This window comes from Bufo bufo, chromosome 7 (assembly GCF_905171765.1).
Source record: "Bufo bufo chromosome 7, aBufBuf1.1, whole genome shotgun sequence".
NCBI classification, from domain to species: Eukaryota; Metazoa; Chordata; class Amphibia; order Anura; family Bufonidae; genus Bufo; species Bufo bufo.
The window spans coordinates 209516538-209533105 of record NC_053395.1 but is presented as its reverse complement, the minus strand read 5'-3'; the positions used below and the strand labels follow the sequence as shown (position 1 = coordinate 209533105).

Here is a 16568-nt window from a genome sequence, read left to right as displayed (position 1 = left end):
GAACCCCACAACCCGGTGGACCTTCTCAAAACGTAATGCAAATGGCTGGAACAGAGGTAAACCTTACTGACCATGCACCGTTAAAGGGGTTTTACACTGATGACCTATCCTCAGGATGGGTCATCAGTATGTGATCGGTGGAGGTCATGCACAAGACACGTGACCATACATGGTGTTGTACATGGGCATGTGATATCAGTATACACAATGGTTACCATTGTGTCCATCAACTGCCTGTCACGGTCGATTATTGCAGTTATTTTGCTAAGGTAAAGAAAATATGGCATGTGGGAAAAGCATAGATATTGAAAACCCTGTCCCATCACCATTGTTATTATCAGATGGGTTGGGACAGGTCTCTTTCTTCAACAAGGTCATCATTTGTGACACCATCCCTGTCACATGTGCAATAGGAACATAGAGGCACGGTCACTGTCTCCTACAAGGTCAGCACACTCCTATCCTACTGCTGTCATCTCATCAGCAAAAATGTCCTAACTCCACCCACGTCGTCATGACACTGCCCTGTGATGCACAGTCCTGTCTTCATTAAGATAATCACATGACTGGAGAGGTCACTGTCTCCTACAAGACCATCACACTGCACTCCTACTGCTAGCTTCATTCTTGTCACCTGATCAGCTACTTTGTTCTAACTCCACCCACTTTATGACACTGTCCCCATAACATGCATGTCTGTGCTCATTGACATATCCCATGACTGAACAGGTCACTGTCACCTACAAGATCAGCACACTCCTCTCCTACTGCTAGCATCATCCTTATTATTGGATTGGCTACACTGTGATAATGCCACGCCTTAACAAACATTAGTGTCCACATTCATAAAATTACATCAAGAAAAGTCACTGCCTCCCACAAGATCGGTACATGACTCTCCTGCTGTTGTCCTCCATTCTATAATTTCATTTGCTAACCCTCACTTCCCCAATCCATGTAATTGTGTGCAATGACTTCACACTACTGTGTATATGTAGGATGTAATATATCAAGTGTTTAATGGGTTGGCCAGTTTATATTACTATGGCACCAGCACATGCGTGAAGATAGTACTAAGCATTATAAACTAATTCCTATTAACACACATGTCCGCTGACCTGGGTGCTGGTGCCACGCTGGGAACACGGCTGCTGATGGGGGAACCCGTACATTGGTGGACCCCATTTATTTACACTGGGGACTGTCAGAGAAACTAGCACATTCCCTATCAGTATGTCTTTGGGGTGTTTGAGATAATCGGAGAACCCGGAGGAAACCCACACAAACACGGGGAGAACAAACAAGCTCCATGCAGATGTTGTCCTTGGTCGAATTCGAACCTAGGACCCCAGCGCTGCAAGTGAATGGAGGCCACTGATAGACGGAACCCTCCAACATGCAAGTCAATGGACCTGACTGCAAACATAAGTTATTCATATTAAACAATCAGACATCAGTGCCAACAGTTTATTAATGCTTATTACTAGCTGCATGCATGCACTGTCACCAGCACATGTGCAGCTAGTAATATATACTAGCCCACCCCTCTAATTTGCATTGAGAGATCGGTATCTTACAGTGATTTCAATTATCATACAAAACCATCATAACTTTGCACCACCCCTTTATAACCCGTAGGGTAAAGCTACTTTCACACTTGCGGCAGAGTAATCCGGCAAGCAGTTCCGTCGCCGGAACTGCCTGCCGGATCCGGCAAAACGTATGCCAAACTTATGGCATTGGGATCCTGATCAATCTGAAAAATGCCTGATCAGTCAGAAAAATGCATTGAAATGCCGGATCCGTCTTTCCGGTGTCATCGGGATCCGGCATATATTTTTTTTCACCTTTTTTTTTTCGGTCTGCGCAGGAAGGACTGGTCCAGCATTCAGGTATTTTGAATGACGGATCCGGCACTAATACATTCCTATGGAAAAAAATGCCTGACCCGGCATTCAGGTAAGTCTTCAGTTTTTTTGACTGGAGATAAGAGTACTTTCACACTTGGGTTTTTCTTTTCTGGCACTGAGTTCCGTCAAAAGGGCTCAATGCCGGAAAAGAACTGATCAGGCATATCCCCATGCATTCTGAATGGAGAGCAATCCGTTCAGGATGCATCAGGATGTCTTCAGTTCAGTCATTTTGACTGATCAGGCAAAAGAGAAAAACCGCAGCGTGCTACGGTTTTATCTCCGGCCAAAAAAACTGAAGACTTGCCTGAATGCCGTGTCCGGCATTTTTTCCCATAGGAATGTATTAGTGTCAAATCCAGCATTCAAAATACCGGAATGCGGGATCTGTCCTACCGGTCTGCGCATGAGCAGAACGAAAAAAAAGGTGCAAAAAAAAATGCCGTATCTGTTTTGCCGGATGACACCTGTAAGACGGATCCGGCATTTCAATGTATTTTTCTGCCTGATCAGGCATTTTTAAGACTGATCAGGATCCTGATCAGTCTTACAAATGCCATCAGTTGGCATACGTTTTGCCGGATCCGGCGGGCAGTTTCGGCGACGGAACTGCTTGCCGGATCACTCTGCCGCAAGTGTGAAAGTAGCCTTAAACCGTAGCATGGCTGCAGTTTTATCTTTGTCCTGATCTGTCAAAAAGACTGAACTGAAGACATCCTGAACGGATTACTCTCCATTCAGAATGCATGGGGATATGCCTGATCAGTTCTTTTCCGGTATAGAGCCCCTAGGACGGAACTCAATGCCGGAAAAGAAAAACGCAAGTGTGAAAGTACCCTAAGTCCAAGAGGTCCGGCCATGGTTTGGCACAGCAGGCCACGCCCATCTGTGGCAGTCAATGGCCTCAAAAACAACTGAGTGACCACTGTCTGCCACTGGTGAGCGTGGTCTGCTACATCTGCCCAGACCGCTTAACCTTTGAAGACCCTTAAGCCCTACAGCAGCTTCTATGCCCCTATAGCTTTGCATTCCCATCGCTCTTTAGGCAATTAAAAAGTAAAATCCCCAACGCGCCCCCCCCCCCACAAGGCCCCACATTGCTCATAAACAATCCACTTTCTCTCCTAAAAACTGCGGAGATGGCTGGTCGGTGTGGACCTCGTCTGCAGACACTGTGCAGGCTCATCTGCCGAAGGCAGGAGGTTAGAGAATATGAGAATATTTGGATGCACCCAGCAACAATTTCAATAAGCCAAAAAAAAAAAGAAAAAACATACTAAAAAAAACAGTAAATCAGGATTGAAGAAACTGAATGGCAATGAAGATTCTTGGCACAGAGGAAGAGAGCTCTGCATGTTCATTTATCATACAATACTACCACCCTGCAGGCGACTCCGCGGTTAATGACGTCACAGCAGCCCCTTGGAAATGATCAGTAACTGCTTACTACGACACGCCGAACGGAACTTACATTGCCACGCCAAAGAATTCGTGTTTAGCCGTGGAGATGACAACATCGGCCGTGCAGAGCACTTGGAAATACTCGTCTTTGCTGGGCAAGAAACCCCAGTGCAAAACCGCCGACCCCAAGGATGTTCTGGCCTCGGAGAAGATCTCTGCAAACGAGAAGGAGAAGGATATGTTCATTTTATTTAATACGGTGTAAAGCAATCTATGATGTCAGCAGTGTCTCATCTGAAGCGCAGGTTAATTAGCTGCCGCTTATTTTAACGAACTTCTCGGAGTTGTTTGCTTTTATAATCAAGGCACAGAAGCAGAACCAAATGTTAAGGTGCCAAAAAAAGCTGACAAAAGCAAAGGGTCCGCCTCGCCGCCCTCCCCCTGAATGAAAAAGCCAACTGTCTGCTTCATAAAACTCGCTCAGCAGACACTGAAACAAAATGGACTGTAAAGTTCGTTAGATGAAAATATTAAAAAAGAATTAAGCTAATGGAGATAAAATTAAAAGAAATGAGGCAACAAACACATCACACCAAAAATGGCATTGCGGTGACAGCTAAGATTCCTAATGACGGACTGCATTCGGAAAAATTAAATGGCATTCCGTGCTGAAATTTCTTTGGAAAGTAATGATCCATGCAGGAGACTCGCACTCCAGGCACTAAGAAGGAGGGGGGAAAAGACAAAGTCTTCTGAAATAACAAAGAAATATGTGCTGCAAAGTGGAAAAAGGTTTAAACAATGCCATGGGGGGGGGGGGGGGGGGGGGGTCGTCTTAAAAGGAACAGAAAGGCACAACCGTACCTGATAGGGCAGCGGGGAGCTGGAGGCTGGCACTGGGTATATATACATGTTCCTACATGACCTTGCCGTCTCCTTTAGTAGATCCTCTAGTGTAGTCTGCTCATAGGAAATAAGCATGTGATGGAGGTGCCAAAAACACTTAAAGGGGTGGGTCCATCTGGGGCATAATTGATGGCCCTAGGATATGACATCAATGCCAGAAAGGTGAGTGCCGCGCCTCTGGGACCAACGTCGATCGAGAGAACAGGGCCCCCCAAAGTGAAGGACAGTACACTAGGAATGCCCGGTGCGCTCTCCATTTATTGCTCTGGAAGTTTCGAAAATAGCTGGGTTAGTGCTCTTGGCTATTTTTGGAAGTCACTGCGCAAGCGCACCACCTCTGTCCGTTCACCACCATGGGGCTGCTGGAAATAGGCAAGGCTATTTTTGGACCTCCTACAGCGGTAAACGGAGGGTGGCTGCGCATGTGCTACTGCTCTCTGTCCACTTTTTTCGGGCCATGTTCTGGAAATAGGAACCCTCACCTGACATTGACAGCACATTCTAGAAATATGCCAATGTCCGGGATGGAAATACCACTTTAAAGGGGTAGTCCGCCTTGTACATACACTTCAGTAATGCCATACGCAGGGGTGTAGCTGTAGGGAGTGCAAAGCACTGAGGGAAGGGGGGGGGGCCTAAGCTGGACTCTTGCACCAGGGCCCATGAGCCTTTAGCGATGCCCCAAGTGTGGAGTGGCCCAAGAATCTGCTAAATTGCCTCGGACTTACCCAAGCCTGCAGGGAGCTGCCTTCCTCTGATGCTCATGGGTTGGGGTGTATACAAGTGTATAGCCTTTCCAAGTTGGCACCTGTCTCTTCTACTGCCCACGTGCAGATACAGGATGTCCACTTTTCTGGAAGCCCGGCATGTGCGCATGCGCAGTAGGAGGCAGAATTGCTATCTTGGGAAGGCTATGGACGTCTGCACATAGGCACTGGGTTCTTACACTATTACACAATAGTGTATGGCATTACTGACATCTATGTGAAAGTGGACAGCTACCCCTTCTTACAGGATCTGTCCTCTCTGCGGACATGGCTGTCTTAGTAAGTACTTGCATTCCCTATGAAATAACAATTCTGGAGCATTCTTCTGTAGGACTCTGGGTGTGACCGATCCACTAGGTTGTGTCCCTGCATATCCGGCACTGACACGCTCCCCAATGACATTGGGTTATCCCATCTGTCAATTCATTCATACATTATCTGGAGGAATAACACAAGGGTGGCAAGACACAGATCTAGAAAAAGATGGTCCAGTATTGCTATTTCAAGGGGAATACTAGTATTTACTAAAACTTCTTAGGAGAGGGAACAGGTTCTCTCTAAAAAGCGAATTCACAAATCATCAGTAACGAGAAGCCCTTGAGTTGCTGTCAGAGAGGGAGGAAACTGGGTGACCACTAATATGGTCCCACGTAGGGTCAGAACAGGAGCTTTGCCTAGATAGGGTGGGAGATGGTCAGAAAACTGCTCTTTTGCATAAAAGCCGCCAACACAACTGGATGCTGTGACTTCATAGATTATAGGCCACTTTCACATTAGCGTTTTCAATTTCCGCTAGAAAACGCTTCAGTTTTGTCCCCATTCATGGTCACTGGGGACAAAACTGAACTGAACGAAACGGAGTGCTTCAAAATACATTCCGTTCTGTTTGGCTGCGCTCCCGTCGCAAGCAGCGTTTTTCTGTCCGCGATGTGGTGCGGAGCCGGACAGATCCGTTTTCTCTGACACAATAGAAAGCGGATCCGTCCCCCATTGACTTTCAACGGTGTTCATGACGGATCCGTCATGGCTATAGAAGACATAATACAACCAGATCCGTTCATGGCGGATGCAGACAGTTGTTTTATGGTAACGGAAGCGTTTTTGCAGATCCATGACGGATCCGCAAAAAACACTAATGTGAAAGTAGCCTAAAACAGTTTTTTTATTTCTACAATGCACCTAAAATAAAAACCTACTAAATGTATGTTAGTAAGGCCTCATGCACACAACCGTTTTTTTTTGCGGTCCGCAAAAACGGGGTCCGTGATCCGTGTCCGTTTTTTGTTCCGTGGGTCTTCCTTGATTTTTGGAGGATCCACGGACATGAAGGAAAAAGTCGTTTTGGTGTCCGCCTGGCCGTGCGGAGCCAAACGGATCCGTCCTGATTTACAATGCAAGTCAATGGGGACGGATCCGTTTGACGTTGACACAATATGGTGCAATTGCAAACGGATCCGTCCCTCATTGACTTTCAATGTAAAGTCAGGAGTCCCTATTATACCATCGGATTTGAGTTAGATCGTGAAAACTCATATCCGACAGTATATTCTAACACAGAGGCGTTCCCATAGTGATGTATATACTACGAACTGTGTACATGACTGCCCCCTGCTGCCTGGCAGCACCTGATCTCTTACAGGGGGCTGTGATCCGCACAATTAACCCCTCAGGTGCGGCACCTGAGGGGTTAATTGTGCGTATCATAGCCCCCTGTAAGAGATCAGGTGCTGCCAGGCAGGAGGGGGCAGACCCCCCTCCCTCCCCAGTTTTAACCACCTCCGGACCGCCTAACGCAGGATCGCGTTCCGGAGGTGGCAGCCCTGCGCACAGTCACGCATATATGCGTCATCTCGCGAGACGCGAGATTTCCTGTGAACGCGCGCACACAGGCGCGCGCGCTCACAGGAACGGAAGGTAAGAGAGTTGATCTCCAGCCTGCCAGCGGCGATCGTTCGCTGGCAGGCTGGAGATGTGTTTTTTTTTAACCCTAACAGGTATATTAGACGCTGTTTTGATAACAGCGTCTAATATACCTGCTACCTGGTCCTCTGGTGGTCCCCTTTGTTTGGATCGACCACCAGAGGACACAGGTAGCTCAGTAAAGTCCCACCAAGCACCACTACACTACACTACACCCCCCCCCCGGTCACTTATTAACCCCTTATTAGCCCCTGATCACCCCTGATCACCCCATATAGACTCCCTGATCACCCCCCTGTCATTGATTACCCCCCTGTCATTGATCAACCCCCTGTAAAGCTCCATTCAGACGTCCGCATGATTTTTACGGATCCAATGATAGATGGATCGGATCCGCAAAACGCATCCGGACGTCTGAATGAAGCCTTACAGGGGCGTGATCAATGACTGTGGTTATCACCCCATATAGACTCCCTGATCACCCCCCTGTCATTGATTACACCCCTGTCATTGATTACCCCCCTGTAAAGCTCCATTCAGACGTCCGCATGATTTTTACGGATCCACTGATAGATGGATCGGATCCGCAAAACGCATCCGGACGTCTGAATGAAGCCTTACAGGGGCATGATCAATGACTGTGGTGATCACCCCATATAGACTCCCTGATCACCCCCCTGTAAAGCTCCATTCAGATGTCCGCATGATTTTTACGGATGCACTGATAGATGGATCGGATCCGCAAAACGCATCCGGACGTCTGAATGAAGCCTTACAGGGGCGTGATCAATGACTGTGGTGATCACCCCATATAGACTCCCTGATCACCCCCCTGTCATTGATTACCCCCCTGTAAAGCTCCATTCAGACGTCCGCATGATTTTTACGGATCCACTGATAGATGGATCGGATCCGCAAAACGCATCCGGACGTCTGAATGAAGCCTTACAGGGGCGTGATCAATGACTGTGGTGATCACCCCATATAGACTCCCTGATCACCCCCCTGTCATTGATTACCCCCCTGTCATTGATTACCCCCCTGTAAAGCTCCATTCAGACGTCCGCATGATTTTTACGGATCCACTGATAGATGGATCGGATCCGCAAAACGCATCCGGACGTCTGAATGAAGCCTTACAGGGGCATGATCAATGACTGTGGTTATCACCCCATATAGACTCCCTGATCACCCCCCTGTCATTGATCACCCCCCTGTCATTGATCACCCCCCCTGTCATTGATCACCCCCCCTGTCATTGATCACCCCCCTGTCATTGATCACCCCCCTGTCATTGATCACCCCCCTGTCATTGATCACCCCCCTGTCATTGATCACCCCCCTGTCATTGATCACCCCCCCTGTCATTGATCACCCCCCCTGTCATTGATCACCCCCCTGTCATTGATCACCCCCCTGTAAGGCTCCATTCAGACATTTTTTTGGCCCAAGTTAGCGGAATTATTATTTTTTTTTCTTACAAAGTCTCATATTCCACTAACTTGTGTCAAAAAATAAAATCTCACATGAACTCACCATACCCCTCACGGAATCCAAATGCGTAAAATTTTTTAGACATTTATATTCCAGACTTCTTCTCACGCTTTAGGGCCCCTAGAATGCCAGGGCAGTATAAATACCCCACATGTGACCCCATTTCGGAAAGAAGACACCCCGAGGTATTCCGTGAGGGGCATATTGAGTCCATGAAAGATTGAAATTTTTGTCCCAAGTTAGCGGAACGGGAGACTTTGTGAGAAAAAAATTAAAAATATCAATTTCCGCTAACTTGTGCCAAAAATTTTTATTTTCTATGAACTCGCCATGCCCCTCATTGAATACCTTGGGGTGTCTTCTTTCCAAAATGGGGTCACATGTGGGGTATTTATACTGCCCTGGCATTCTAGGGGCCCCAAAGCGTGAGAAGAAGTCTGGTATCCAAATGTCTAAAAATGCCCTCCTAAAAGGAATTTGGGCACCTTTGCGCATCTAGGCTGCAAAAAAGTGTCACACATCTGGTATCGCCGTACTCAGGAGAAGTTGGGGAATGTGTTTTGGGGTGTCATTTTACATATACCCATGCTGGGTGAGAGAAATATCTTGGTCAAATGCCAACTTTGTATAAAAAAATGGGAAAAGTTGTCTTTTGCCAAGATATTTCTCTCACCCAGCAAGGGTATATGTAAAATGACACCCCAAAACACATTCCCCAACTTCTCCTGAATACGGCGATACCACATGTGTGACACTTTTTTGCAGCCTAGGTGGGCAAAGGGGCCCATATTCCAAAGAGCACCTTTAGGATTTCACAGGTCATTTACCTACTTACCACACATTAGGGCCCCTGGAAAATGCCAGGGCAGTATAACTACCCCACAAGTGACCCCATTTTGGAAAGAAGACACCCCAAGGTATTCCGTGAGGGGCATGGCGAGTTCCTAGAATTTTTTATTTTTTGTCACAAGTTAGTGGAAAATGCTGATTTTTTTTTTTTTATTTTTTTTTCATACAAAGTCTCATATTCCACTAACTTGTGACAAAAAATAAAAACTTCCATGAACTCACTATGCCCATCAGCGAATACCTTGGGGTGTCTTCTTTCCAAAATGGGGTCACTTGTGGGGTAGTTATACTGCCCTGGCATTCTAGGGGCCCAAATGTGTGGTAAGGAGTTTGAAATCAAATTCTGTAAAAAATGACGAGTGAAATCCGAAAGATGCTCTTTGGAATATGGGCCCCTTTGCCCACCTAGGCTGCAAAAAAGTGTCACACATCTGGTATTGCCGTACTCAGGAGAAGGTGGGGAATGTGTTTTGGGGTGTCTTTTTACATATACCCATGCTGGGTGAGAGAAATATCTTGGCAAAAGACAACTTTTCCCATTTTTTTATACAAAGTTGGCATTTGACCAAGATATTTATCTCACCCAGCATGGGTATATGTAAAAAGACACCCCAAAACACATTCCTCAACTTCTCCTGAATACAGAGATACCAGATGTGTGACACTTTTTTGCAGCCTAGGTGGGCAAAGGGGCCCATATTCCAAAGAGCACCTTTCGGATTTCACTGGTCATTTTTTACAGAATTTGATTTCAAACTCCTTACCACACATTTGGGCCCCTAGAATGCCAGGGCAGTATAACTACCCCACAAGTGACCCCATTTTGGAAAGAAGAGACCCCAAGGTATTTCGTGATGGGCATAGTGAGTTCATAGAAGTTTTTATTTTTTGTCACAAGTTAGTGGAATATGAGACTTTGTAAGAAAAAAAAAAAAAAAAAAAAAAATCATCATTTTCCGCTAACTTGTGACAAAAAATAAAAAGTTCTATGAACTCACTATGCCCATCAGCGAATACCTTAGGGTGTGTACTTTCCGAAATGGGGTCATTTGTGGGGTGTTTGTACTGTCTGGGCATTGTAGAACCTCAGGAAACATGACAGGTGCTCAGAAAGTCAGAGCTGCTTCAAAAAGCGGAAATTCACATTTTTGTACCATAGTTTGTAAACGCTATAACTTTTACCCAAACCATTTTTTTTTTACCCAAACATTTTTTTTTTATCAAAGACATGTAGAACTATAAATTTAGAGCAAAATTTGTATATGGATCTCGTTTTTTTTTTGCAAAATTTTACAACTGAAAGTGAAAAATGTCATTTTTTTGCAAAAAAATCGTTAAATTTCGATTAATAACAAAAAAAGTAAAAATGTCAGCAGCAATGAAATACCACCAAATGAAAGCTCTATTAGTGAGAAGAAAAGGAGGTAAAATTCATTTGGGTGGTAAGTTGCATGACCGAGCAATAAACGGTGAAAGTAGTGTAGGTCAGAAGTGTAAAAAGTGGCCTGGTCTTTCAGGGTGTTTAAGCACTGGGGGCTGAGGTGGTTAAATTCATTGGTGGCCAGTGCGGCCCCCCCTCCCGCCCCTGTATTACTGTACATTCATTGGTGGCCAGTGCGGCCCCCACTCCCTCCCCTGTATTACTGTACATTCATTGGTGGCCAGTGGGCCCCCCCTCCCTCCCCTGTATTACTGTACATTCATTGGTGGCCAGTGGGCCCCCCCTCCCTCCCCTGTATTACTGTACATTCATTGGTGGCCAGTGGGCCCCCCCTCCCTCCCCTGTATTACTGTACATTCATTGTAAAACGGAACAACGGCCACGGATGCACACAACGGTCGTGTGCATGAGGCCTAAGAGGAAGGGGATGATGGGAGTACGACTGCAGAACTAGACTACACAGGGTTGTTTGTAATGTAGTCTGTTACCATGGAGACACATAAAACAGCAAAGGAACTGCAGGGACAACACTGTAAGATACTTTGTTAATTTTTTTCCTGTGCTGTGTTATCAGAGGTTAGACTCCTATGAGAGGGGAAAACTCTGCTCCAGTCCCTATGACAACACTTTCAGTCCTTTTGGTCTGGCAGTTCATAGTTGTCATAGAGATGCTGAGGGTCATAACCACAGCGTTTTGGTGTCTGTCTGACGGAACTGAGCCAAACGGATCCGTCCTGGCACACAATGTAAGTCAACGGGGAAGGATCCGTTTTCTATTGTGCAGAATTGTGTCAGAGAAAACGGATCCGTCCTCCATTGACTTACATTGTGTGTCAGGACGGATCCAAGTCAATGGGGACGGATCCGTTTTCTCTGACACCATCAGACACAATAGAAAACGGATCCGTCCTCCATTGACTTTTAATGGTGTTCAAGACGGTTCCGTCTTGGCTATGTTAAAGATAATACAAATGGATCTGTTCTGATCCGGTTGTATTATCTGAACGGGTCCATCTGTGCAGATCCATGACGGATCCGCACCAAACGCGAGTGTGAAAGTGGCCTAATCTGGCAAAAAAAAACAAAAGCCAATTGGTCACTTTAAGCGCATGTTCACTCCACAGCAGAAACCTGCAGCTGACCCTCAAATTTCGCAGATTTGCAGTTTGAACTGTGTCACGAGGGGCCATGTTTCTTCTTCCTGTGTGGAAACAGTGTCGGGTATTCGCTGTGTTCTCTGTTATTCCTCCTGGAAATTAAGAAATTAAGAGACAACTGGGCGTTACCAATCTACTTGTCAATGGGTGTGTCCTTGCATAGTCAGCAATGATTGGATGGTGTGTAGGGACACGTCCCCAGTGACAATGGGTAAAACGACCGGATCCCCAGCCTGCAAAACTGCGGCGGAAACTTGATTGAAAAATCTGCAGTGCGAATATCCACAAATAACATTCATCTGCCAAAAACATCTAATTGGTGGGAGACGGAAAGAATCCAAATATCAGGAAGGGGAGGCTGTCAGACAAACTGGACCCTCACTAATCTGGAGAATGGGGGTTGTCTTGCCCTCGATGGAAATGGTGTGCAGTATCTCTCCATTAAAGTCTATGGCAGGTGGCACCTCCCAACAGTTTTTAACGCCACCTGCTATATGAAATATGCCATAAATATTATACATGAGGCACCAAAAGAACCAAGGGTAGGAGGAGGTCCTTTACAAGAGGGGACATTGCTATGAAAGAGACAAACCCCTCCAAAAATGGACCCTGCAGACAACATGGCTGCCTTCTCTATGAATCACGGATCACAGCCGGTAGACATAGGTAGACACATTACGAGGGATCGCCATCGGAGATGTAAAGATAATTAATAACATGCATCTTGTAAGTACTCGGAGAGACCCAAAAGTCACACAGGCCCAAGAAGACTTAAGTAAGATGTTTTAACTGAGTGAAGTGATATCATCTTCCATCTAAGAGCAGCAATTATGAGGAAAATGTAATTACCAGGCACATCTCCCTAGCTGCTCCAACCTATGATGGAGATGACTGCTCGCCACACAATTCTATTTCCTAAGTGCTTCACTAATAAACCAGATCGAGAAACGAGAGGACAAATCTCCATAAACATGAAAAGCCTTTACTTCAATCTGGCAAAAAAAAATGTAAAAATACCCCTCCCCACGAAAAAATCCAGAATTCCCCCAGTTTCCTCTAGTATCCTTGTCTGCCATATTGGCATCATCTTGGTTACCCATCTCAGTATCTGATGGGGGTAATTACCTCCGAAACACCCTAAACTGGATATAATTTGCATTGTTTAAAGGTTTATCCCATGATTGATGCAAAAAAACGACATTTAGACCTCGTATAGTACATGACAACCTCTAACCAAGCTAGAACCAGCCATGTACCCCACATGGATCCAAAGTTCCCCCCATATATTGCTCCAAATGTTCTGCTAGATTCTCTTCCAACTGGCAGCTCAGGGGTGTGCCCTCTTTGCCTGCAGCTCTTTCTCTATCACAGCTCAGGGGTGTGTCCTTTTTTCCTGCAGCTCTTTACCTATCACAGCTCAGGGGTGTGTCCTTTTTTCCTGCAGCTCTTTCCCTATCACAGCTCAGGGCTGTGTCCTTTTTGCCTGCAGCTCTTTCCCTATCACAGCTCAGGGGTGTGTCCTTTTTGCCTGCAGCTCTTTCCCTATCACAGCTCAGGGCTGTGTCCTTTTTGCCTGCAGCTTTTTCCCTATCACAGCTCAGGGGTGTGTCCTTTTTGCCTGCAGCTCTCTAGGATGCATGTCCTTTCCTCTGCAGCTCACTTCCTACCACAGGTCGGGGGATGCGTACTTTCTGCTGCAGCTCTCCCCCTATCACAGCTTAGAGGGTGTGCGCTTTCTGCTGTAGATCTCTTCCTATCACAGCTCAGGTTTGTGTCCTTTCTGCTGCAGTTCTCTTCCTATCACAGCTCAGGTCTGTGTCCTTTCTGCTGCAGCTCTCTTCCTATCACAGCTCAGGTTTGTGTCCTTTCTGCTGCAGCTCTCTTCCTATCACAGCTCAGGTTTGTGTCCTTTCTGCTGCAGCTCTCTTCCTATAACAGCTCAGGTTTGTGTCCTTTCTGCTGCAGCTCTCTTCCTATCACAGCTCAGGTTTGTGTCCTTTCTGCTGCAGCTCTCTTCCTATCACAGCTCAGGTCTGTGTCCTTTCTGCTGCAGCTCTCTTCCCATCACAGCTCAGGTTTGTGTCCTTTCTGCTGCAGCTCTCTTCCTATCACAGCTCAGGTTTGTGTCCTTTCTGCTGTAGCTCTCTCCCTGTAACTGTCATAGCTCCTAACAGCTGAGCATGTGCGACCACCTTAGAAAACGGACATGTACATTACGATACAGATTATACAACAGGGGGCGCCATTATAATGATTTTAAGAAACTATATTACAAATGTAGCACATTTGTAACAACGTATATTACAATAATACCTACTATTTCGTAATTATTATAAAATAACATTCTACGATGGCACACGCCTTTAAGTAATTTCTATCGATTTCTCTTCTCCTCTCCTAACGTTCTGCCAAAATGTTGGTCTCCCTACATAAGAGAGTAACGCAGCAGCTCTGTGTGCAGGTGTAAAGGGAGGCGACACCCGCGAGTGTCTTTTTGGCTTCCATTGGTCCAGTACACTGCTTACGGTAATTTGTTTGTATAGAATGGCACAGTTGTCAGCACTATCCTACCCAGAGGCATCCAGTAAATATGGAAACGTAGGGGCGACGTGTTCCTAACATATACCTGTGTGTTTGCAAAGACTCTTTTTGGGGTTGTTTAAAGATTTGTAAAGCCAAATAACTATGACTCGATGCAAGGTCAGGAGATGCATCGCTGTATAACTAAGGCTCTGTTCCCACTGTCATCAGACATCGCATGTGGAGCCTCCATTTTCCCCATCAAAGTGATGGAAACCACAATGTGACCCCGGTACACCCCATTATGAATCAATGAGGACCACTGAGCGCCGGTGGCATCCGTAGTACGACAGATCCAGCAAAGCTCTGCGGCTTTAGATATAAATGGAAGCAGTCGTGCGAACTCAGCCTTAGTACGTCGGTAATTCAGGAGTCTAAGGGTACGGCACACAGAGTTTTTTGGTCAAGGCCTACAGGATTTTTAGCCAAAAGTGGATCAACCAGAAAGAAGTAGAAATCCTTCCTTTACATTTCCGATTCCTTTCTAATCCACTTTTAACTTTGAAAAAAAATCCTGCAGACAGATATGCCCCAAAACCTCGTCCAAACAATGTGGCCCTACCCTTAAAGGGATTTTCCAGCTTTAAGCACTTTTTTTTATTTCCACCTCAGCCGGCTGAACCTGTGGAAAAACCTATACTCACCAGATCCCCGATGCTCCCTTTACTGCTCTTCTGATCCCATCCAATAAACTTCTGGACGGACAGGGTGGCATGAGCCACTGCAGCCAATGACTGGGCTCAGTGGTGACATGTCCCCAAGCAACATGTGACCCAGCGGTGACGTGACATTTGGGGAGTGGACTTCCGGTCCTGTCCTGCAAACCTCCAGAAGGACTGGGCTCAGTGGTGACATGTCCCCAAGCAACATGTGACCCAGCGGTGACGTGACATTTGGGGAGTGGATTTCTGGTCCTGTCCTGCAAACCTCCAGAAGGACTGGGCTCAGTGGTGTTGTGTCCCCAAGTGGCACGTCACTGCTGGTTTATGCACCGCTTGGGGACACGTCACCTCTGAGGCCAGCCATTGGCTGCAGCAGAAGTGACCTCATCTGTCCGGAAGGTTACAGGGCGAAGACTGGAGAAGGAAGGCAGAACGGAGCCGCAGGGAGCAGGTGGGTATGCTTTTTTCCACAGGTACAGTAAGCTGGGACTGAAATTTAAAAAATTTAAAGAAAAAAAAAAAAAGCTGGACAACCCCCGTTGTTAGACGGACAGCTCTACCGTAGCCACAATGAGTAGAACCCAGCTTTCCCAGAAAATAAAATGTATAAAAAGTAACTTTACATACGGGATGTCAGGGACTACTATTTACTATTGTCGGGGAGACAGGGCCTCTCTAACGTACCTAAGAGCCAAGAAAGCGCCTGGTGAAACACATGCCATGATCCTAAACAGGTAGGAGAAGAACGTTCTCGGGCTGTGCGTCCTACAGCACCCGAAAGGGCGATAGATCGTGCTGACTTATGCACGAATGTCGCCAATACTGATGTTATTTTCTGGCATCTCACCTGCTCCACCCTCTCATCTCAATCTCCAAAAGGTCCCAAATGTTATCTGGAACAGATCCACATGATTAGAGCATAAAAAAAAAATATAAAAAAAAGATTTTCCCTGTTTAATCCACCTCTCTGTTTCCAATTATTTTTCAAAAAGGTTGTCTGAAGCGTTGGCAACTGTCCTCATCTCGACGTCTTCACCAAAAAACCGACAGAAGGCTTTAACCCTGCCTGGAAAGATGACCGGGCACTGTATAAACAAGAGGCATTAGCATGTGTGCGCGTGCCTGACGCGGGGAGAGGCAATTAGCGATGGGCAAGATTATTTCTTCTCATATTTCGTGTAAGTGATGCTCATAATCTGGCCTAATAGCAACAAATGTAAGGTCGGGTTCACATATGCTTTAGGTGCCTTCATTGGGTGCAGTGTGCTGAGATGTTGCTGCTGCGAGACGTACTGGACCCTCAGGAGACCCCGTCATAGGGGGTCCGTCAGTGACCATTTGTCGGACTATCCCAGCCTTTTCTCTAATGCTTAAGACAATTGTTTAAGGCTTCTTTCACACTAGCATTAGGCTGGTCTGGCAGGCTGCTCCACGTGTGCTGCCGGAAGTCTGGTCTGGAAGTCTTCACTATAATGGGGACG

General features: G+C 46.3%; 1 protein-coding gene across 3 annotated transcripts in view; it reads right to left on the bottom strand.

Moving 5' to 3' along the window:
* Window positions 1-16568, bottom strand: part of GTDC1 (glycosyltransferase like domain containing 1) — a 185783-nt gene that overhangs the window by 34286 nt on the left and 134929 nt on the right. For all 3 annotated transcript variants that reach the window (XM_040440664.1, XM_040440662.1, XM_040440663.1), the window contains exon 7: window positions 3382-3526. In XM_040440664.1, the coding sequence (XP_040296598.1) occupies window positions 3382-3526 (145 nt within the window). The remainder of the gene's footprint in view (window positions 1-3381; window positions 3527-16568) is intronic.